Genomic DNA, 23,868 nt, shown 5'->3' with positions numbered 1-23,868 from the left:
TATTCTATGCCAGGACCACCGGGCAGATAATATAAGACTATATACTATATATTATACTTATATATTATATTATTGTACTTTATATTAGATAGGTCCATCGGCTCCAACCTACGAACCTATTAAAACTCCAAGCATTAACGAGCAAATGTTTTCACTTTCAAATTTATAAACTACATTAAAATGATGTATTAAGTACCCACATAAAAGATAAAATAAAATGTACGGTAAGTATTGTAATATCTCTTACATGCCTCTATTAATTCTTTCACAGTATTGAATATCAGCAGTATCTAACGAGCGGTCAGCATTGTCCCCGGAAAGCAAATAAAAACTCTTAAATAACAATAAGATTTGAGGTGTCGGCATCGCAAACAAATACAAAACCATTTATGCTCTAGTGCATATCCATTACATGCAACAATCGATCAATCCTCGCTAAGAGCTCTTACTTTGGTTGCGGATTCTGCTTCCTTCGTCTTATAAAAAAATCGGCGCCGAATAATGGCTGACCATTGGTATGTTTGAAATTCGAATAGTCCTTACGCACATTACACGATTAAGTGGTATCAGCTCAGATCACAGACCGATCGTGGTTTAAAATCCTAAAATAAATGTTCCTAGCGCCTCTTGGCGCCTTAATGGCTTAACCAGTTTTCATAAATTTGGTATACATACATTATTTAGGATGACAAAGGATGTAAGTTAGATACTATTTATCTCAATCAATCAACACATTCCATTGCGCGCGGACGAAAACTAATATAGAATAAAATTTAAAACAGTTTTTTTAGCATGTTAACGGTATGAATGGTAACATCACAAAATACACTGCGACGCTCATGATATTCAACATACGTTACCTTACCTTGTATGTGTAGATATATATATGCCTATAATGTATATTGATATCGTAAGATCTTTGTAAATAATATTATTAAAACAACATCGACCCAAAATTTACAACTTATTTTATGCAATTTTGGTCGAGAAACAAACTAACAATGTATCTGCAGGAAAGTCGTATGTATCGCCTGTTGATATGGACAGTAACAATATTTTTAAAAATTATGTTGTTGATGTCTTTATACATGCAAAACGGGAAAGCGAGATGCTGTGACGCAAGGCACTGTATACCCCCGAAGAAGACTTCCTGATGAAATTGATACAATTATCGGAAACGACAAGATACAGTAAGTTTTTTTTTTAGGCAAACAATCTGATGGTCCGCCTGATGGAAAATGGTAACCGTCACCTATAGACACGAGCAGTACCATGGGCGTAACTGAGTATACTGTTTCGCCTATGATACCCCCCATGCGTTGTCATCTGAGGACTCAGTTGTTATTCTTCTGTACCCTGTAAATTTACTGTCATATCCTATCCTTCAAACCGAAGCACATAAAATTCCCGTTCTGCATTTATATATGCAGACATGAACAGTAACTATCCAGAATACATGGTTGACATTCCTGTGGACTTTATAATTTTACTGCCATGTTTCTTCATGGAATCATTTAAATCTCCCAATGTGCGTAGGGCCTTATATTTGTAGCCAATCTACCGATTTTCTTCTGTTCGGTGGATCTGAATCGTTTTATTCTGGTACTTACGTAGGTGTATCGTATTTTCTGTTCAACAGCTGTGCCATGCTGAAAAGCTATAACTGATGTTGAGATTTTCTATGACAATGCCTTCGAATAATAGAATTTTGTTTATTTTTGAATAAGTATAGTAGATGGTTCCAGTAAATAATAAGAAATGTATAAAATAATAGTACTAATGTTATATTTTGTATTTCGATGTTTGTTACCCAATCATGCTTAATTTACAGAATGAATGTAAATAGAATTTAATACTTACACAGACACACCGTATTCTGAATTTAACACATAGGACCTGATATTATTAAATTTATACGAACAAAACCACGTGTTATAGTCAGTTTAAAATATCAAGAGTTATTAATATACAATCTCATGATATCAATCCCAGATCATCAAATTTGATGTTATGATACGGCAATGAAAGAACTATTAAAAGTGAGAGAAAGTAATTTGAAATTAGTAGTCAGAGGCAATTTGGCGACTATTGCAGCCGTGGTGAACGTAACTCTCGATATAATATGATTTATAAAATTATAGGACATGAAGGGATGGTAAAACATACGGTGTTCAACTATGGGCCTTAGTGATTTTATTATGTCGATGATTTCTTTTTATTTTTTTTTATACAACTTAGAATGGCAAACAAGCTGACGGTCCACCTGCTGGAAAGTAGTAACCATCGCCTATAGATATGAGCAGTACCATGGACATAACAGAGTATACTGTTTCGCCCATGATACCCCCCATGCGTTGCCATTCCTGAGGACTCAGATGTTATTCCTCTGTACCCAGTAAACTCACGCCATATCCCACCCTTCAAACCGAAACACAGTCATGCAAACACAACTGCTTCACGGTTGAAACACGAATAGGACAGAGGTACCCCAAGCAATCGACTTTTGTACAAAGTCTGGTAACGCTTGACGCTGTTTATGTCTATGGTTACGGTGGCGTTAGGTGACGGTTACAATTTTCTGGTAGTCAACTTGTATAAAAAGAAATGTATATAAAAATAAAATAATTTATTGATATCTTTTACCTATGTACCTGTTCTAAGCTGGAGCGGGTTACTATTCCTTTTTTAAGCACTACTTTTAATATGTAACTGTTTCTAAATTCTTAATAAATATGCAAGTTAATTTTACATAGACCTGAGAATCAAAGCTAGGGTCTAATATTAACTATCATATCAGTAATAAATTGTCAATTACTGACATAGGCTTTCCCCATAAGAGAAGTTTTGTCAGTAGTTGCTACGCTTGTAAGGCAGATTAGCAGCGACAGTTAGATTTTGGTGTTTTTTTTTTTTAATAAATCACAATGTAGTGGTCATGCCTGCGCTAACGGTATATACTAACAGGGCTCCAGTGGAAGATGTTAGGTATGAAAAGACAGGTCAATTAGCCCATCGTGATGAATACACACGATGACTTCCAGTGGAGACCACGTGGAAGTCGACCTGATAAGGTATATTGCTAGCAATGTGACTGGTAGTCTGAATTACTAACAAATCCTTCCCCCCCCCAGGTTTTAGTGTTGTAAGAGGGACATTGGTGCCTATCCCTCGACCATTAAGTTTCCTTAGTCGCCTCTAACGACGCCCGCGGGAATGGATGGGGTGAGCCATTCTATACCGGAGCCACACGGCAAATAAATACTCATCACATCGTACTTATCAACTGCACTACGGTAGTCTACACAAGCACACATCATCAATTGTTACTCCACTACCGAATTTAAAATGTAGCCTACCGTATTAAAATTTGTTGTTGAGAAGTTTTTGCAACGAACACTACTTGGGAGGTTTCGGCTCTTTGTAGGATTATCCGTGCGGCGTATATTCAATCCTTGCTTTGTAGCCGCTGGCCACTGCGGTACACTTTGTCGGCGTTGGTACTGTGTTTATAATATAATGGAATGTTACAGATTACTCCAGATACAAACCTTTTTTTATATAGGTATATATTTTTTAATTACATAGAAATAATGTTTACTTTTCAGTAATATTGCTGGTTCCTTTTAAAACATTACCAAAGCCTAATAGCGGTTGCCAACCAGCCTGCCAAATGCAGCAACTACTGGCAAAGCTCACCATAATGGATAGACCTATGTTCAATAGTGAGCAGTTAACTGTCGTTGCTGGTACTATAACTTAGATTCAAAAATGATGAAGTTTGAGTACATTCAATTTGAAATTTATTCGCTTTGTAGACATACTCAGCATTACTTCATTATTTTGGGATCAGTGTATGTTTCTTGTTTAATTACACGACAGTCCAAAAAAGGAGTACTTATAATGCTTTTAATCTTTATTCCACTATAACTTCCAAATGCCTGAACAGTTTTGGATGATGTATTATTAGAACCCTTACATCATCCTGAGTAACCATCATCAACGTCTTACCAACCGTTATCTGTCCACTGGCTGAATATATACCTCTCCCATAGACTGTTACCTACAGATGGTTAGAACTGTTTTTAGGGAGTCAGTGGATGTATCTAATGCATTTGAGATCGTCGCTCCATCTAGTGGCGGTCGTTCTACACTGCGTTGAAAATAGGTCCCTATTTGCTAGCAACTTTTACGCAATATTTTTTCCAATTTTGAACAGATTTTAATAATATCGTAATTAATTTCTCAATGAAGCCACGTGTATCTTTGCGAAGCAATTTCTTACATTATTTTGTTTGGATTTTCCTCTTACTTTAATGCATGTTTTGCAAAATATATATAACTGTTCATCTCACAAGTGGCAATTATCACATTCTATCGATTTAAAGTTCCATAAAAAAATATATTTAATCAATTACATTTGAGAAAAATGTAATTCGGTACATTCTCCAATTGATTATAAGAACTGGAAAACAAAATAGAAAACATCTTTATTAAATCTTTATTAAGTTATCTGAAGCAAAACGGATAAAGAGATCTATCTTTCTATATACCCATCGTTAACCTACAAAAATTAAGAAATTTTAAATTAACGAATTTTTTTTTTAAACTAAAATTAAAACTCCAAATGTCACGATTTTAAAATCGGAGAATGTTCAGATTCAATAATGCCAAGTAAACTAAACGTATAGGTACCTACAAAATGAACGGTACCAGAATGATAATACAAAAACTTTATAGACAGTCATACAGATGTAGTGCAATTAATGCGGTCTTCATCTGCCAATATTAACGCAATTATTCACAACCCAAACAACAGAGTCGAAATAACGATCTATAGAAAACTATATGAATCATGGGCATTTTTTACAAGAATATCTTTCATGGGCGCGAGTAGAAAGTATCATTGTAAAGAGCCTAATTATCAATTGAAAATCTTTTAATGAATGCGGCGTGTGGTGTTCGGTAGCGCACAAAGCGGTCGCTCAAACATGGCGGGCGCGTTTGATGTGCGCGCGCGCACTCCATCGCGGCTGGACGTTACATTCTCTTTTTGAACATCGAATCGCGTTTTAATTCGGTGGAATACTATCTCATCTTACATCTTTAAGACAAAAGTGAAAAATATATTTTGAAAAACTATTTTATACATTAACTAGCGACTCGTCCTAACTTCACACGGGGAATAGATCGTATTGTGCTTATATTTTTTGCATCAGCTTGTTGCGTCGAGTATGAATTAGGTGGTATAATAAGCTATCCTTAAAAAATAGACATATGTCAATGCGGTCTTTTTGTAGACCTATGAAAAAGAAACATTCCTACCAACATTGTTTTGTTATACCTATCTTAAACAGATAAGGCGGCGTTTTCGATAAAATCGCCCAGATTAAATTGCTGAAACGTTTTTAATAAAATTTCTATGCGACCAATCTTGTATAGCCTTTCAGGTAAAAAAAAAGAATTTTCCAAATTGAGTTATAACTGACGGAGTTATGTGAAACGAACATAAAAAAGAGTACCTTCTTTTTATAGGTACATTAATATCCATAACGTATTAGAAAAGAATATCGTAATCTTAACAAAAATATTGATCTAACTCAAAATTGGAAAAAAAATATTAAAACTTTATATGGTGTTTAGTGGGCAGGCCAAGTCTCACATTTGTCGCCTTTGCCGACACCCTGAAGAAACAGGAAAGGGGTTTCTAGAAATGGAGTTATTAGACTTCATTACTAGAAATAATAGGGTTAGTAGGTTATATCCTTATCAGATCGCCCTTCACGGGGTTCCCTCTAGAAATCACCGCAATTAGTTTTGATGAATTTGTCACGATGGATGGGCTAACTGGCTTGCTTTCATTCTCACCTATCGTGCTTCAAATATACATTGTCATCCATTAAAAAATACCTTTTAGATGAAAGTGTGGTATCAATTTAAAGAAATATCAAAATACGTAATTATTAATTTTACTTACAACTCATTAGTGAAGTTAATTGATACAAAACGATATAGACCATAGGGAAATATTGGTTTAATTCAACTAAAAATAACGATACATTGGTATTATTACAGACAATAGTAGTTAGAAAGGGAATGTCACAATCTTAAGTCAATAATAGAAAAACAAACCAGTATTTGTAAAGAGTTTCGTATACTACATTATAAAGTAACCTTTGTCTTTCGCCATACTAAATACTACGTGTATAGAGAAATTTCATGACTATTGGTTGAGCCATTAAGACATTGTGAGGTAACAACAAACATTTATATAGGAATTTATTGTTTTATTATTTATTCCCATTTATAGTAAACTAGCTTTTAGTCACGATTTCGCCTGTGTGACAAGGATATGTTTTCTGGCCAGGAAAAAAAGTAGCCTATATTCTTCTCCATCCTATATAGCACGTGTATACCAAATTTCATAATGATTGCTTAAGCCGTTAAAGCGCTTTAAGGTAACAAACAACTAAACTCACTTCCATATTTATAATATTAGTAAAGATACAAAAAAAAAAAAATTAGAAGCAATGTGCCTTAATGATCCTTTTTTACTTCTAGGATAATAGAGATGTAAATTTACATACATAGTTTACATACATATAAATGTATGTAAACCGTTCTAACTTTCTTATTTTTTTTTATTGTAATAACGCAGACAGCTCTTATAATTAAAATAGAGGTGATAATATATTTTTCCCGCATTCCATAAACGGAGACCCTCGGCTGCCTGTAGATTGGACTGGTGTACTCTGACAGCTTGAACCCAAGACCTCACCACTGTCACTGTCCATCCACTGTACCGTCAGCACATTACTAAAAATATTTATATTTAATTTTTTATACATGTAAATTGCTTAATAACACTCAAATATAGACACATTCACATTAGTAGGTTTTTAATAATCTAACTCTTAACCTATTATTTATTGCTAGTTTTTACTCACGAATTCGTCCGCATAACCAGGAGTTGATCGACAGGAGTAAATAGTAGACGAATGAAGAGAATATTTAGGTAGTAGTAGTAGTAGAATAAAAAAGGGCATCCTTCACTATTCCAAATAATACCAATGTGTATTTCAAATTTCAAGTTGATTAATTGAAACGTTAAGGCAAAAAGAGGTGACAAACAAACAAAGACACTTTCACATTTATAATATTATAAGAATATACTGGATAAAGATATACATCATCATCTCAGCCATTATCTATCCACTGCTGAATATAGGCCTCCTTCATATACTGCCGAAGGAACGGTCCCGAGCATGCACTGACTTTCTGCAATGATATATTATATAAATGGTAAAAACAAACTTAACAAAAATAATTTTGTGTATGAATTTTGTTAACCATAAAGTGAAATTCAAATTGAATAAAAATTGAAAATAACCAAAATACAATTAATAGATTTATATTTTTTTTTAATTTAATTAGCATGCATAAATACATTAAAAAAATTGGATTTTTAGTACCATTTAAACCTCTTGGGCTTGTGTGTGATATTTTACATTTCGTATTTGTACTCCTATTAGACGTCAGCAGACTGTATTTTGGACGGGTCCATTATTCGTATGTTAATATTTTTATTAAGATCTATTGAAATATATATATATATATATATATATATATATATATATATATATATATATATATATATATATATATATATATATATTTGCATTCCAATAGCTCAAGCTGTACCTTACGATCATTTAAGCGATTGCAATAAATTCTAAGTCTTAGACAAACTTCAAAATATTAATACATACTAAAGAAAATTTCATTAACATCACAGACATTTGAACCTTTAATTTATTGTATAATTAACAGCCATGATAGATGCTCATATATCTATATAAATTAACATGACTGCTTTACACAAATAATATATCGCCTTTTCATATATTTTTATATTATTATATTTATTGTTATTTTAGATAGAAACCTTTTACGTGATATTATTATATATTATAATTTCATAAACGACATCATAACTTTTATGCTAACGGTACATGCGCAAACGCATGAGCACGGGAGCTTCACGCATGACGGGCGCAGCGAGGGGCCAATCTCTTGTTTGTGAAGATAATCTCACTGTCTGCTCCAACTATACTCACTACACCTAACTATAATTATGTCGTAATATACTTACCAATAAAAAAACGCGTGTATATGTCTAGTTATATTTTATTCATACTACTCGTATCATACCAGAGGGAGACTTTGTACAAAAGTCGATTGCTTGGGTACCTCTGTCCCATTCGTGTTTCAACCGTGAATCAGTTGTGTTTGCATGGCTGTGTTTCGGTTTGAAGGGTGGGATATGGCGTGAATTTACTGGATACAGAGGAATAACACCTGAGTCCTCAGGAATGGCAACGCATGGGGGGTATCATGGGCGAAACAGTATACACTGTTATATCCATGGTACTGCTCACGTCTATAGGCGACGGTTACCACTTTCCATCAGGTGGGCCGTCAGCTTGTTTGCCATTCTAAGTTTTATAAAAAAAAAATACGTATTATAATACTATATCAGCCGTTAACTGTCCGCTGCCAAATATAGACTTCCCCCTATTAAGGGGTTTTTTTTATACAGTTTTGTCAGTAGTTCCCACGCAGGCGGGTTGTCAAACACAGACTTTGGTGATGTTTAAAATAAGACGCTGCTGGCTATCCTTCAACTATTAAGTTACCTTAGTTGCCTAATACGACACTCACGAGAAAAGAAAGAGTGATCCATTCTGTGCCTGGACTACACGGCAAATATAGTGAGACGTAGTATTGCAGCATATACAGGGTGAAATCAAAATCACAAGTATCATATTATAATATGTAATCTATATATGATTAAAGATGCTCTGAAGAATTGTTTGGATTGATACTTGCTGCTGATTTTCACCATCGTACAACCCGCCATAAATTAAAATTTCATCCCAACCATCTGGACGAGTGGCGGTCCTCCACCGTGCGTTTTTCAAGGCATTTTCTCCCACGCACAACCACTCTTTGGAATCAACTTCCAGCAGTAGTATTTCCGAACCGATACAACAACATAACCTTCAAGAAAAGAGCATATTCCTTTTTTAAAGGCCGGCAGCACACCTGCAATGCCGTAGGTGTTGTGGGTGACCATGGGCGGCGGTAGTCACTTACCATCAGGTGAGCCGCATGCTCGTTTGCCCCCTGTGTTGTAAAAAAAAGATGTACTACATATTTTGTTAAAATTGTTACTGAAGTTAATTTTAATTCTTTGAGTCCTGTCGTGACAGCGACGTGGTGCAATTCACGTCGAAACGTCGGCAATAAAGAAGCAGGTATGTAAGTACTATTTACCTGTAAAAGCATTTTCATTGCATTAAATCCCAATCATGAATTTAAAATACATCCAAATAACCTAAAATGTTTTATTGCATGTCTTAATCAAATAAAACAAAAATCTTTAATTCAATTAATGCTCATTTCTCTTCTTTCTGAGACACCTCAGATGCTTTCTTAGGATTCTTCTTCAATTTCTCTTTTATCTTCTCTATTTGTTCCCGTTGCTTATTAAAAAAATATCCCTCTTCTTGAGCAGCTCCATACTGACCCAATCCACCTCCTGATTCTCTGACTGCTCCACCAGACCCTCCTCCCTTACCAGCCCCTGAACCAGGAGTTCCGGAAACGGTATAATATCTTCTAGGAATCACAAGACTATCTGAGAACCTAGTACGTGCAAGGAACATAAATTTATTCAAAGATTTTATCATAGAAGAAATAACCATTTTTGCTTCTATGTAATTTATTAGATACTAATAATACTTTTTTCAATTAAATTTAGTAATATTTTATCGAAGTTCATTTGCCGCAGACACGGAAATTTTGACAGTGAATTTTGATTAAGAAAACAACTGTTTTGGCATTATCACAAAAAAATATACATATTTACAACCAGCATTCTATACATTAGAGTATCTTGTTGAATAAAACTTTTTTTATAATAAAATGAATAATTTTATTACATTAATTATAAGTGCCGAACAATCGTACCAATTGCCTCCATCTCGATGAGGAACCATGCGTGAGTGCGTGCGTGCGTACGTGCGTGCGTGCGTGCGTGCGTACCTGTGTATTTATAGCCATGTATATTGTAATGTATGATGACACTATATTTACGTTACTATCACATCTAAATAGATGTACGGTTGTATAAATATACAACGGTGTTTTTGTTTTAATATTTAGTAATTATACAAATATTCAAACGTTTAAGTAATACTTATACTGTACAATTGTTTATTATTCGATATAAGGAAAAAAAAAAACATACATCCTATTTGAATGCAATTAAAACAGTTGCTTTATTTAGGTGGCTTCTCAAGAACTAGTTGTTCTATAAAGATATTAATTTTAAATTTTATGTTAGCATCACTTACAATAATCCTGCCTGGTATTTAAGTACAAGTAAGGTGTACTAAGACAGAAAAGAATTAAAGGTGCCAAACTAATTAAAAGAATACGTAAAATATTTATTGTTTTTAAATTATCCATAAACGTGTCGATAATGCCATTAGTCTCACAAGATCAGCTAATTAGTGCAAATTACAGGATTTTTCACTAATTATTTTCAAGGTATAAATACGCGATGAAATGTGGAAGAATAGGTGTAAGAGGTAACTCATGATACCAGAATAGTTTGCTACCAATATGGAAACAATCCAGGTATGTTATTTTTTTTTTTTTTTTTATAAACTTATGACGATTTATTTTTGCATAATTATTCATAACCAAAATCATATAAAACTATCGTATTTTTTAGAGGCTGCTTTTACTCACTTTGGCTTCATCAGTTCTACATACCAGGTAATGTTTTATTTTATTTCGATAACTCCAATGTCAACCAATAATATCAATTAAGTATATTAATGTATATCTATATTCTTTGTACAATTACTTTAATAATACATTTAATTTCAGCGATGCACTATTGTCTTCTAAACACCATGCAACATCTAAAAACATAATCGATACACAAACCCAAAAATGTTTTTGTCCAGTATATAAAAGTCACAATATATTCATCCCGGACATTTTAAGTGATAATGATTCAACATTCGAGAGGCTTGTTGTATACTTTTATAGAGGTCGAGATGGTAATATTATAATGTATGTACCCAGTATAGAAACACAAAGATCTATACCAGAAATACCTCTCGAATCCAAAGATGACTTACAAGTTATTAGTTCTGAGACTATTGCTCAAATATTCGAACGTAACCCTCACATTATCAGTATAGAAAAAATGAAATCACTATATTACGATTACATAATTAAACCTAGTAATTATGTTAATAATAAGGGGCCTATTGGCGTTAATATTGGAAATATTCAGAAAAAAATATTGAAACCAGGGAAAATAACGAATGAAAAACACACTATTAGTCACCATAACTTAGAAACAGAAAATACAAATTCACAATTAAATATAGAATCTTTATATAATAAACCGAAACATGATTCAACAAAAGTGACTTCAAATGTAAAAGAATACTACCATCAACCATCATCGTATGGCAATAATGTTCCTCCAATTACTAATGATAACACTCTTCATAATCAACACATAAAAGATCAAGAAACTAATTCCTATCCAGGGTTTCATGTAAAACCGAATGTTAATCTTAGGCCAGATCGAGAAACTGACTTAATACACCATACTAATATTGCTGAAAACAATAATAATGATAACTATGACATATATGATGAGTCACAATATAATGAATATGGTTATCAAACATTTAATACGTGGTTCGACGAACAAGTGAAAATTTTACCAGAATTAAAAGAAACAGGATACAGTGATATAACAGATATTTATGTATTGAAAAAACAAATAATTAAAATTATTGAACAAAATGGTATGATCATTGGAAGAGATAATCTAGTACGAGATCTTAGTGGATCATATGTTGACATGAGAAATATGAAACTTCGTCGAATTGTTATCGAGGAAAAATTTGTGAATAATTACAATGATCCACCACTAAGTTTAGATGGTGTAATGATTACACTCGTGTATCCCCCAAAAATATTAGGTGTGATTCCTTTGAGGAGAATATACTTCTCTGAAGAAGTTGCCCAAATTACACAGCCTCTTCATGAACCACAAATACATCAATCATTAAAGCCAGTTGAACCATCACAATTAGTTCAATCAACAGCAACAAAATCAATTCAAACATCTGTGGAACCATCACAACCACTGGAACACACTAAAATCGTTTTAAATGAAATACCAGATAAATGTGCAGGATCTGTTTGCAAAAAACAACTACCTGCAGGGGGAATTATTACAGAGAAAACTAAATCAACAACTGTAGTCGATACACATACTAGCAGTCAAAATACAAATAATGACGATGAAATTGCAAAACTATTAAGATTGCAAACCGGAAGGAATTATAACACGGATTTACAAATGAGGAAACAGTCTAAGAATGACGATTCTCCACTAAAATATGTAACAAATATTTTAGACACGTATAAATTTACTCCGTTGGATCAATTGTCTAAATTGGTGAAAAATTTTATTACTCCTCTAACCAATTCTATAGGCCAATCTACTGAACCTAAAAAAGAAGCTCATAAGAAAAGTGAAGAAGATCTTGGTTTTAGAATCATCGGTGGAAATGCTGCAACAGCTAGTGGGGCGCCATTAAATATGAGAGGCAGATCTGGATTATCTGATATCTATTAGGGCAATAAAATTTCTTAGTTCTTTTAAATATACCTACTTACTCAAGATTATATCCTATTTTGTTTACATTTTCTGGTAATTCCAAATAGAAAGCATAATTTATAATTTTGTTATCGACTACTTGGCTACGAAATGGACTTGATCATGTATTTTTAATTAATAAAAACATTAATATGAGCATTGAAATAAATATTTTATGAGATGCCTATCTAACCCCTATTATTGGTGAAGGAAATTATTAATAATATGTACTAGCAAGTTGGTAGCACCAACTTTATTAAGTCAGGTCGACCTTCACGCGGTTTATCCTGGAAACCATCGTGCTTAATTCCTCTTGAATTCCTCATGATAAGCCAATTATCTAAACTTCATTCTCAACGTTCTGGCCTGCACTAGTGCTACACTATTTAATACGGATAGCATAGCAGACGGACGAATCTCACCTATCATCCTTCAAAAAAAATATTTTGTCCTAGTATGTGTGCCTTACATTTTAAGGTTTTTAACCTCTTAACTCCTGGTGGTTTTTTTTAATAAATAAAAATGAAACTCTGGTGGGACACCAGTGAGGGATGATAGATGAGAATAAAATGAGGTCAGTAAGCCCATCGTGACGAATTCGACATGAATTCTATGTATAAGAATTAACCAAGACGGTTTTTAGGGGAGTTCGAGTGGACATCAACCGGAGTATATTATTAGCAATGGAGCTGTTTACATACAGCTACCGTAAACCGACAGCCCACAGTTTTTTATCACGTATACCATAAGCAATATCAACATTGTAAAAAAACCGTATTCCGTACTGGACGTTAGTTAACATTAGAAACATTATTAATACCATCTGTTATGGAATGGCTTTACTACATGTCAATTAAGTATATAATAGGAATTAATATTTCAATGTGTCACTAGATGTCGCCTTTTCAGTTTACAATTATAAAATGGAAATATACTTATTATTAATCTATTTTTGAGATATTTTAATAGATGGCGTATATACTGAATCACAATTTATACACAAAATTACTACTAGATGGCAGTGTTTGTTTAACACTACAAGTGTCATCTAGCGGTGGTTATAGTAAGTAAACTTAAATTCAACTTGCTGTTACCGAAGTTCAACCAGTTCACAAGCTAACCAAATGAAATGAAGTAAACACAAAACGTGTTACGGACTACGGTGTGGGGTGTACCTTACTTAGTCATTTGCTTTGAGTGCTCGCTTATGGTGCGCTCAGTTGGTTGCCTCTAAAAATATCTCCGAACTCCGTATACGTAAAAACTACTTCAGTTTTCAATGACACTAAGCATGTAACAGCTTTATATGTGACAATACATTTTTTTAAAGACAAGTGTTTAAAGCAATTCTATTACAACTTTGAGTACTTTGAGATTAACTTTACATTGTTTATTCAAAGTTTATTTTGTTGTGAATTCGCGGTATTCCTGTCGTGTGTCGCTATTGTTTGTGAATGTATATGCAATTGATGGTATAGCTTTGCAAGGATGTTGTTATAACCATCCTTGTGTTTCTAGGAAAACTATTTCATATTTCATGGGATTAAACAACCGGTAAGTATTAAATTAATTTAGATAAATAGGTGTAAATTAGATACATAGTAAAATAGGTGTTATATCTCCCCTCCATTATTCTTTTTAAAAAAATATTTAATGAAATTATTTTATAAAAATTTTGTACAGGTACAGGATTCCTGCGCAAACTTTTTTATTATTTTAACACAGTAGGCCTTGGTGGTGTAGAAGCTTAATAAACTGCCACACCTTGCGAGTCGCGGGTTCGATTCCAGCACAATGTAATTTTTATATTAATGATATATGACTGTTTGTATTGGTCTCGATGTTTATTAAATATAATAATAAACAAAGAAGAGAAGCAGAAATAAAAGATTGTCTAGTATAATATAAGTTCTGCTTAGTTTAGAATTAGGTAGCGTTATGTGTATACAGTAGATATTTATTAATTTATTATTCTTATAAACAAAATAAAATAAATTACAGTAGGTAAACATTTATTCATACATATATCTATTTTATAATCAACACCCTTACTTATAAAATTTATAGTTGTAAAAATATTGTATTAAGCATGAGTAACATCGACATTGCTCAGGTATTTTTTTTTGATATTAATAATAATAATGGTATTTTGGGTATAAAACATCTGCGCTAACGGGAATACAAAGTCTGGTCAAGAGCATATTGAAAACAAAAATGAAGGGTGATAAATGAGAAATTATATAATAATAAAATAACATTAATTAAAGTTAGCCCATCATTTATGAATTTATCAGTCGACTTAAAATATGATAAATAACAATTGGATATCAGATGGTCAACAATAAAAATGAAATGTACTTATATAAAAATAAAGGTCAATAAGTAGGATATGTCATATAACGAATTATCGTGGGATTAACTCAGTCTCAATCCGATATAAAATCCCTAACAGATCACGATTCAACTTTGATGCAATTTTTTTTTTAAATGTCCCCTTATATTATCTGCTTAATAAAAATTCTCACCGCCATATTATGGTTTTTGCCAACATTAATTTTATATTAATGGTAGGATAAAGGTATCGATATTGCCCATACCGGTTGGATATATAATTTGTATATTTATTTGTTTGTCATCATTAATGTTAAATATAATAATGTTGTGATATAAATTTGTAGATATAGCGGGAAAGCGATTGTTAGTAATGGAGACTGAGAATCCCATTGCTAGCAATATACCCAACTAGGTCGACCTCCTCGCGGTTCTCCCTGGAAACTATCATAGTTAATTCCTGATGAATTCATCATGATGGGCTAACTGACCTGTTTTCATTCTCATCTATCACTCTTCACTGGTGCTCCGCCAGCGTATCCCGTTGGCGCAGGCGGTGTTACCATACCATTTTCACCAATAAAAAAAAATAGGTAGATATAAAAATATAGAGTATAATACAGCTATGATAATGAAAAGATAAATATTTTTTTATGAAATTACAACTGAAACACTCTCTAATAAATGAAATTAGCTACAAATCGATATACCCAATTAAATCATAATTTTTATTTAGACATTAGAAATCTCTTAATCGGGTCAATTATTTGTTAATTTATATTTTTAACCAACTTTAAAAAACGGAGGTTTTCAATTCGATTGTATAGTTTTCAATCGACTTTTTATTTATGTCTGTTAACTTATTATATAACACTATCAAATGGTAACCAATTTGAAGAATTCTTTTGTTACACTTACGGATTGGTATCACAGAAATTTTATAAAAATCGGTTCGGTAGTAAAAACTAATTTTTAAATCATTAAATTATATTGTAGACATCATCGTTTCATCCTTCACTGCCACCTCGCTATTACATACCCTTCATCCTTATGTTAGTCGGATGTATCTATCTTCATCCATAAAAAAAAATCCCCTCTCTTAATCTTTAAAACAAGCAATACGAATAGACATAACGAACTTTACGGTTCATGTACTCGGTCCGTAACTATGTTTAACTGTCTGTGTCTTGTTACCACTTACCATAATAAAAACAAACTAAACAATACTTAGATACGTTCCCGCCATCTCGTTCCCAAGCTGGATAACGGGTGGGCAGAATTGAATTTAAATTACCTAATTAAAAAATGGGATTTCGTAAGGCCATATTAGATATTAAGGTATTAATCATTCTCTTAGGAATGTTTAAACTAATAAATATAAATCAATAATAAATAATGTTTAATCAATATATAAAGTATCCTATGTTAGGATATAACCTATCCGTGTATTAAATGTCATCCAAATCTGTTTAGTAGTTTTTGCATGAAAGAGTAATAATCGTCTGTCCATGTTCTCTATTTTTTGTATTTAGTAAAATTGTATCAGTATAAAAATCGAAGCACTCTCAAAATGAATATATATAATTAGCAACATATCAACCAATATAACTGTTAAACATACGACTTCTCATAGACTCATAAGGAACGATTCCATGCCATTTGTATCCACTAACTCCCTGCAATGCATTTGAGATCATCGCTTCATCCAGTTGGGTAATAATACACTGCGTTGGCCTGTACGAGGTCGCCATTCAAGAATCTTTCGTCCACATCGGTTAATGGTTCTTCGAGCTATTTGACCAGCCCATTAGCCATTTTAATTTGCTTATTCTTCGGGCTAATACAGCCACTTTGGTTGTTCTGCGGATACCCTCATTTTCTTATTAATATATGTAATTAATTAAATAAATAATTATTTAGTAATATAGTACTTACGAAACTTTTAGAAATAAAATCTCGAAATTGTAATTTTTGTGAAAATGATTTTAATCTTTTGAACAAATTAACGACTAGACGTTTTCCGTAACTGCATACAATACATTGAGAATATTTAAATTTAGAACGCGGAACTTTTTGTTAATGTAATAGTCTTTGCTTCCTAAGCATTTTTGCTCTGCAAAGCCGTGTCGGTAGCTTTAATCGTATCATAATTAAAATTGTGTTTCACAATAAAATAGCCAACCAATCGTGGCAAAATCATTATTTTGATTTTAAAACTGAATTACTTAATCGATTTTGATAAAATTTCTATAGAACCAATCTGAATTTTTATCCTTTCAAATAAAAAAAATTAACATGCAAGCTTATAGCTAAAAAATATAGACAAATTGTTTAAATCACTAATATTATAAATATTTTTTTTATACAACTTAGAACTTTTATACAAATAGGAAGTAAATTTGTTTATACCTCAACAAATCACCGTAAAATTTAGTATCATCATATATGCCGCTGACTGTCCACAGCTAGACGTAGGCATCTCCCACAAGGAGGGTTTTGCTAATAATTGTCTTGCCTACCAGGCGAGTTGGCAAACAAAGGTTTTCGTTATGTTTTATGAGAATCGAATATCAAAAAACGCCAGCAATTAGCCGTTTTTTGATATTCGATGCTCTATCTAAATTATAGTATTTATATCTAAGTATATATCTCTTTATTTTCAGGTATATACCAATAGTTTACAATTACATTATTAATTATACAAACTATTATTATTATTTTTAAAAATACACATTAATTATAAAATACTAATTTAAATTATTTCATTATAAAATCTTTCGCCGTCAGGTATGCAGTGAGGAATACAGTCTTTATAATATGCCAATGAATTTTGCCCTATAATTACGTAAAATAGCAAAAAAATCATTAACCCTGGTCTCTGCAAACATGCCAGACGCACTACACCGCCATGGAAAAGCAAAATCTGTTTGCAAAATAAAAAGAAGATACGTTCAAAATAGTGGATACCTATGTGTTAAATATTCATATTACGATGGGAATTTTTTTTACAAATATAACACCAAAGTGCCAACTCACAATAGTACACAATGCATTGCACAAGAACGTCATAAATATTTATGTAAGCACAAGCAAAAATTTTACATTCCTCAATGTCACACGGAAGGTGATACAAGGTAGCCGATATAAAAGTTCATACAACAATCACATCCAGATCTCATCGAGTTTATGAATTTTTTTATTCATTACTAACATTTACCCGCGAGTTCGGTCGCCTAATCGATATATATATTCATTGACCGGGATAAAAGTAGCTTTATATCCTTCTCAAATTTCATAAGGATTGGTTAAGTAAGGTTGTGGAATGAGCTCCCTGTCGAGGTTTTCCCAAGAGACTACAGAATGGGGTTCTTCAATAATTCTTCAGGGTCGGCAACGCATGGGTGAAACAGTATACTCTGGTATTGCATGGTGTTCATACACTACGTTAACCACTTACCATCAGGTGGGCCGTCAGCTTGTTTGCCACCTCAGTGGTATAAAAAAAAAATAGTCATAAGATAACTAAAAAAATAAAAATCAATTTCATATTTTTACTGATATAAACAAGCACACGGCCCAACTCATGGCAAATTGTTACTGTACAATGAACGTCTGCAATATTTATGTAAGCACAAGCAAAAATTTTACATTCGCTCGTGTCACACGGAAGGTGATACAAGGTTTATCCGTATTTAAAACAATCACATCCAGATCTCATGGAAAATCCTTTTTTACAGAAAACTCTACTATTCGGTCGCCTAATCGATATATATATATTCATGAATACATTTAAAATAGCTTTATATCCTTCAAATATTAATAAGTTGAGAAATTAACCTTCCAATAATGAATACGAGCAACGAGTTAATTCTGTCCAGTAAATTTTGCGTGAAAGAGAGAAAGAGCACGGCAAGGTGCACGTAACACCCCTAATACCTTTGGTATTGCAGGGATTGTTAGGAATGGAGATTGACACCCCTATTGTTAGCAATATACCCTATTAGGTCGACCTCCACGTGGTTCCCCCTGGAAACCATCGTGAACAATTCTTATTGAATTCGTCACGATGGGCTAACTGACTTGCTTCATCCTCACCTATCATCCTTCACTGGTGCCCCGCCGGTGTATACCGATAGCGCAGGTGGAGTTACCATTCCATTATCACCCATTAAAAAAAACACCTCTAGTGTTACAGGTGACTATAAGCTACAGTGATCCTTTACTATCAGACAGGCTGTATGCTTGTGTGCAACTTTCGTGGTGTAGAAAAAAACGATTCTATTGGATTTAAACTTATACCTCTCTGTTACTCGGGCTAACTGTATTCCTAGACTCACTGTGTAAGGAAATACCTACCATCATTTGATATTTTTTACAAATTGGAATGGCATATTAGCTGATGGTTTACCTGATGGAAAGTTGTAACCATCGTTTATAAATGTACGGCACCACGGACATATCAGATAATATAGTAACGTTGCAACGTCCATGTTACCCCTGATACGTTGCTATTCTTAAGAACTAAATATTATGCCTATTTTTCTTTAATTTCGCAGCTATATCCTACCCTGACATAATAACATATACGGTCACCCATCGAAAAAATAATTGCATTCAATGTTGCTTCACCTCATTGATTGACGTTCAAATTAGTGCAATCGAAGTCTAAACATGTATTAATGAATATATCCTTCTTTTCCCATGGGTGTTCTTTGAGGCGACTAAGAGAATTTAATGGTCAAGGGATGGGTAGCATACCCAACCAAGTCGACCTCCTCGGGGTTCTCCCTGGAAACTATCATGGTTAATTCCTGATGAATTCATCATGATGGGCTGACTGGCCTGTTTCTCATTCTCATCTATCATCCTTCACTACTCCGCCGGCGTGTCCCGTTATCATATCATACCATTTTCACCCATCAAAAAAAAAGGGATGGGTATCCGCGTCCATTCTTAAAATATCACCAAAAGCAGTTACCAACCCGCCTACCAAACGTGGCAACTACTGGCAAAACTTCCGCAAATACTAAGAAGGAATGGACCCCAGTCTTATGACTCAGGACCTTTCTTTACATTAGTCTATGAATGGTTGATATAATGATGATTATGAATAAACAATACATAAAATATTACAATAAGTCTTATGAACCAAAGCATATTTACTTTGATATTAATCCCAGAAAATTACTCGCAACAACCGCAAAATTTTTGTTTAATTTCATCTAATGAGATATTTGACCATGAATAAACATCCATCGATGTCAGACCTTGCACTGTTGAAGTCGGCACCCTTGCAAAACCGCCGTTGGAGACTGCAAAATATTCGTTTTGCAATTCTTTCAACCTTGTTTTGCAAATGCTTGAAACAAAAATTATTTTATAATTATCGTAATAAGGATGATAAAAATATTAGTTATTTTTATTTATTTATTCTTTACTGACTACATTACAAAAGAAGAATTTAATGCTATATACTCGTAGTATTCTCTTCTAGTCTACCTTTAGCAAAATAGAAATACGGTGAAAAATTGAAAATTGTTGTAGATAAACAATCACAGACGTATCCATATTGACTTACAAATTATATACAATGGAGAACTAGTGCACATTCATCAACATCATAATACCAGGCTTTAGCTGTCCACTGCTGAACAGAAGCCTTCCTTTTGGGAGGATTTGCCAGTAGTTGCCACGCTTTGTAGGCGGATTAGCAAGCACAGTCAGACTTTAGATATTTTTTAAAAGGGACGCTGCTGCCCATACGTCGCTCTCTCTTAGTCGGCTTTTACGACACCCACGAGAAAAGAATGGGTGTCCTATCCTATGCCGGGACGACACGGTAGTAGATGGCGTGTTAAAAAAATATCAAGCTAAACATATGTAAATAAGCACAATTATTACATTTTATTACGTTCGACACAAATGCAATGATTACTTACTGAACCCTTAAATGCATTACCAAGGTCGAGTTCGCGAGCAAGTGTCATGTAAACTCGTTTGCCTGGTTTGTGTCACATCATGTACTTATATGAACAGACGGACGAAAATCTATTTCAATAGAACTTTATAAAAAGATAACTAAGTTTTGTTATATAATTATTACAAAACTAGACTACCTTTCACAGAGACACTCTAAATTTAATTAGTAATAAATTGAAACATGCAATCAATTTTTTATTTGTTTGTTTACATTTTTATAAAGTTCAATTGAAACAGAGTATACTAACAGGAACTAGTGGGCCCATTGTTAAAAATATAGCATGTCAGGTAGACTTCTACGACGTTCCTTCTGGAACCCATCATGGTAGATATATGTGCTTGATAGATGCATCATATCAGCCTTTAACTGTCCACTGCTGAACATTGCCTTCCCCTTGGGGGGTTTTACCAGTAGTTGCCATGCTTGGCAGGCGGATTGGCAACCACAGTTAAGCTTTGGAGATGTTTTAAGAAGGATTTTGTTGCCCATCCTTCGATCAATATAGTCGCATCTTACCACACTTACGGGGCAGGAAAGAGTGCTCCATTCTATGCCAGGACCACACGGCTATAATTAAGTTAGATTTTAGTAATAAAGTGTTGAGTTACTTGAATTAGTTGTCAATTCAACGATATTTTTGCATGCATATATTTTGCATCGATTTTGATGATTCTCTTTTCCGATTAAATTGTACCGATTGACATCTGTATACCGCAAGGTACGTAGATGTCACAAGTTTACCTCTTAGGCCAGTATGTAATATGGTGGTGTTGAGTAAGTTTATTTATGCATGCCTATATTTCAATTTCCAATATAGGTAAATTGATTATTTTGTAATTTATTAAATCAATAAATTAGATTAATTTCATGGTGACTCCCCTTCATCTTCATCCACTTTGTAGACAAGGAAAAGGAACTTAAATAAAGTCCGTCTAGCAAATGTCAAGTTTATTTTTGAACTTCACTAATTATTTTTAAATGTTATTGACATATGAGTTATGTACTTTTTAGGGTTGTCCAAAGTATTTTACAACACAATCTTTCAATCTTAATTATCTTTTTTTTTTAATTCGTCGAACATCAAAACCTTAAATATTTAAAGTAGAACTTGTTGCAATAGGAGTAAATAAACATTAGTAGTGAAGTAATACTAATCAATGGTGAACACAAGCCGACCGAACCGAAAAAAGCACTTAAAATGCGTGATTTAAACGCGTGCGTTTAAATATAAATCGGTTGTTTCGAGAGACAACAGCCATGTTCAGTTTCTGAGTGAATGCCGAGATTAGATGCTTCACTTCTATTAGCTCTGCTTTTATTTCTCTCTTCTGTTTTTGTTTTTTTTTTTTTTTCTTTTGCTAATGTGACCACACACTGGCTACAAACGATCTTAATTACAATTCGAAATATAATTTTCTGTTAATAACCATTAGAACTAAGTATTACGGTTTAAACACTTTTAACTGTAAAGGGTTATATTGATTTATTTTAACGTCTTTAATCGAAGCTAGAATATTTTGCCAGCCACCCTTAATCATAGCATTAAGTTTGAGGCAAAAAACTTGCCAACCGTTACAAGTAACCTGTTATCTTTTCTTTTATACCACTGAGGTGGCAATCAAGCATACGCTCCATCAAGTAGGCCGTATGCTTGTATCTAACTTATGTTACTATTTGTCTGTACTATTAATTAGAATTGTCGTTAGTAATAGTTATCTACTTGTTTTTCAGTATATTAATAGTTGTGATTGTTGGTTTTTTGTGGAACTTTGTATTCATATTGATATTATTAAAAAATACCCGTTCTCCTACAAAAAAAAATTATGCTTTATTTTATATCTTTATTTAATAATAAAGACATATATATACATAAGTTACGGAAAACTAATAAACGCACTGTGTTTTGTAGACATATAGACATAGAATAAAAAAAATATGTACAATTTAAAAATAATATATCAATAAAGACAGTAAATTTTAAGGTAAAGTTTTAAAAAATGCACCAATTAGTTTTATATTTATATTATAATAATTTCCAGCTGTCTTCCAATTAATTGCTCGAAAAAAAACTAACGTAAAAATTACACCTTCAAAAATGTCCTAAACGGCGTAACCGGTCAGGTATTTATAACAAAACTTTTTTTTTTGTGGAAGACTACATATGTTTTCTAATATTATCATTTTTTTTATCCAAAGTCTATAAGATGAAATAAAGATGACAATTACTTTAATTTCAACCGACTTCAGGAAAGAGATTCTCAATTCGATTGTATTTGTTTCATGTTTGTTACCTCGTAACTCGGAGAGTTATAAACCGATTTGCACTTTTTTATTTGAAAGGATATACTTACAGATTGATTCCAAAGAAATTTGATCAAAATCGGTTCAGTAGTTTAATTTTTAAAACAAAATAACTGATTTTGCTAAAATTGGAGTCGGTTTTTTTTGTGAAATATAATCTTATTCACTAAAACGAATTTTTTTTTTTCAAGCAGAATGATTCATTAACTCTGTCACAATCCACCGCAGAAACTGACACATCAGTAAATAGAAATACGAATAGAAAAATCAAAGGACACCAAAAATATCTTTTAAACACACTTCTGAATCTTCTGATAAATAAAATATAACCCAGACAGTTCGACTGTATTATATTTTTACATTTATACGTAAAAAGTCAATGCAACTTCAATCGTGATAAAATTATTAAGTTAATTGTGTTCATTGATAGTAAAGACAACCGCAAAAATGTAAAAGGTTATAAAGTAAACCCTATTTACGCAAAAAGAATAATCGTAAT

General features: G+C 32.9%; 3 protein-coding genes across 4 annotated transcripts in view; 2 read left to right on the top strand and 1 right to left on the bottom strand.

Annotated features, from left to right (window-relative positions):
• Positions 1–9,257: 9,257 nt before the first annotated feature.
• Positions 9,258–10,098, bottom strand: LOC113512172 (ATPase inhibitor mai-1, mitochondrial-like). Its single transcript, XM_026895974.3, has 2 exons — positions 10,030–10,098; positions 9,258–9,705 (listed from the first exon to the last, which is right to left on the bottom strand). Exons 1-2 carry the CDS (start codon positions 10,056–10,058, stop codon positions 9,456–9,458), a joined length of 279 nt encoding a protein of 92 aa, XP_026751775.2. The 5' UTR covers positions 10,059–10,098; the 3' UTR covers positions 9,258–9,455.
• An 851-nt stretch (positions 10,099–10,949) lies between these two features.
• LOC128200433 (uncharacterized) lies at positions 10,950–12,926 on the top strand. Its single transcript, XM_052893836.1, has one exon. It carries the CDS (start codon positions 11,144–11,146, stop codon positions 12,734–12,736), a length of 1,593 nt encoding a protein of 530 aa, XP_052749796.1. The 5' UTR covers positions 10,950–11,143; the 3' UTR covers positions 12,737–12,926.
• Positions 12,927–13,884: 958 nt separating this feature from the next.
• Positions 13,885–23,868, top strand: part of LOC113512171 (torso-like protein) — a 72,424-nt gene continuing 62,440 nt past the window's right edge. For both annotated transcript variants that reach the window (XM_052893792.1, XM_026895973.3), the window contains exon 1: positions 13,885–14,311. The gene's annotated coding sequence lies outside the window, so the exon portion shown is untranslated. The remainder of the gene's footprint in view (positions 14,312–23,868) is intronic.

The sequence above is a fragment of the Galleria mellonella genome, unplaced genomic scaffold, assembly GCF_026898425.1.
Source record: "Galleria mellonella isolate WM207_F2 unplaced genomic scaffold, CSIRO_AGI_GalMel_v1 utg184, whole genome shotgun sequence".
Taxonomy (NCBI): domain Eukaryota; kingdom Metazoa; phylum Arthropoda; class Insecta; order Lepidoptera; family Pyralidae; genus Galleria; species Galleria mellonella.
The sequence above is the reverse complement of the archived record's forward strand: the minus strand, read 5'-3'. Positions and strand labels throughout refer to the sequence as shown.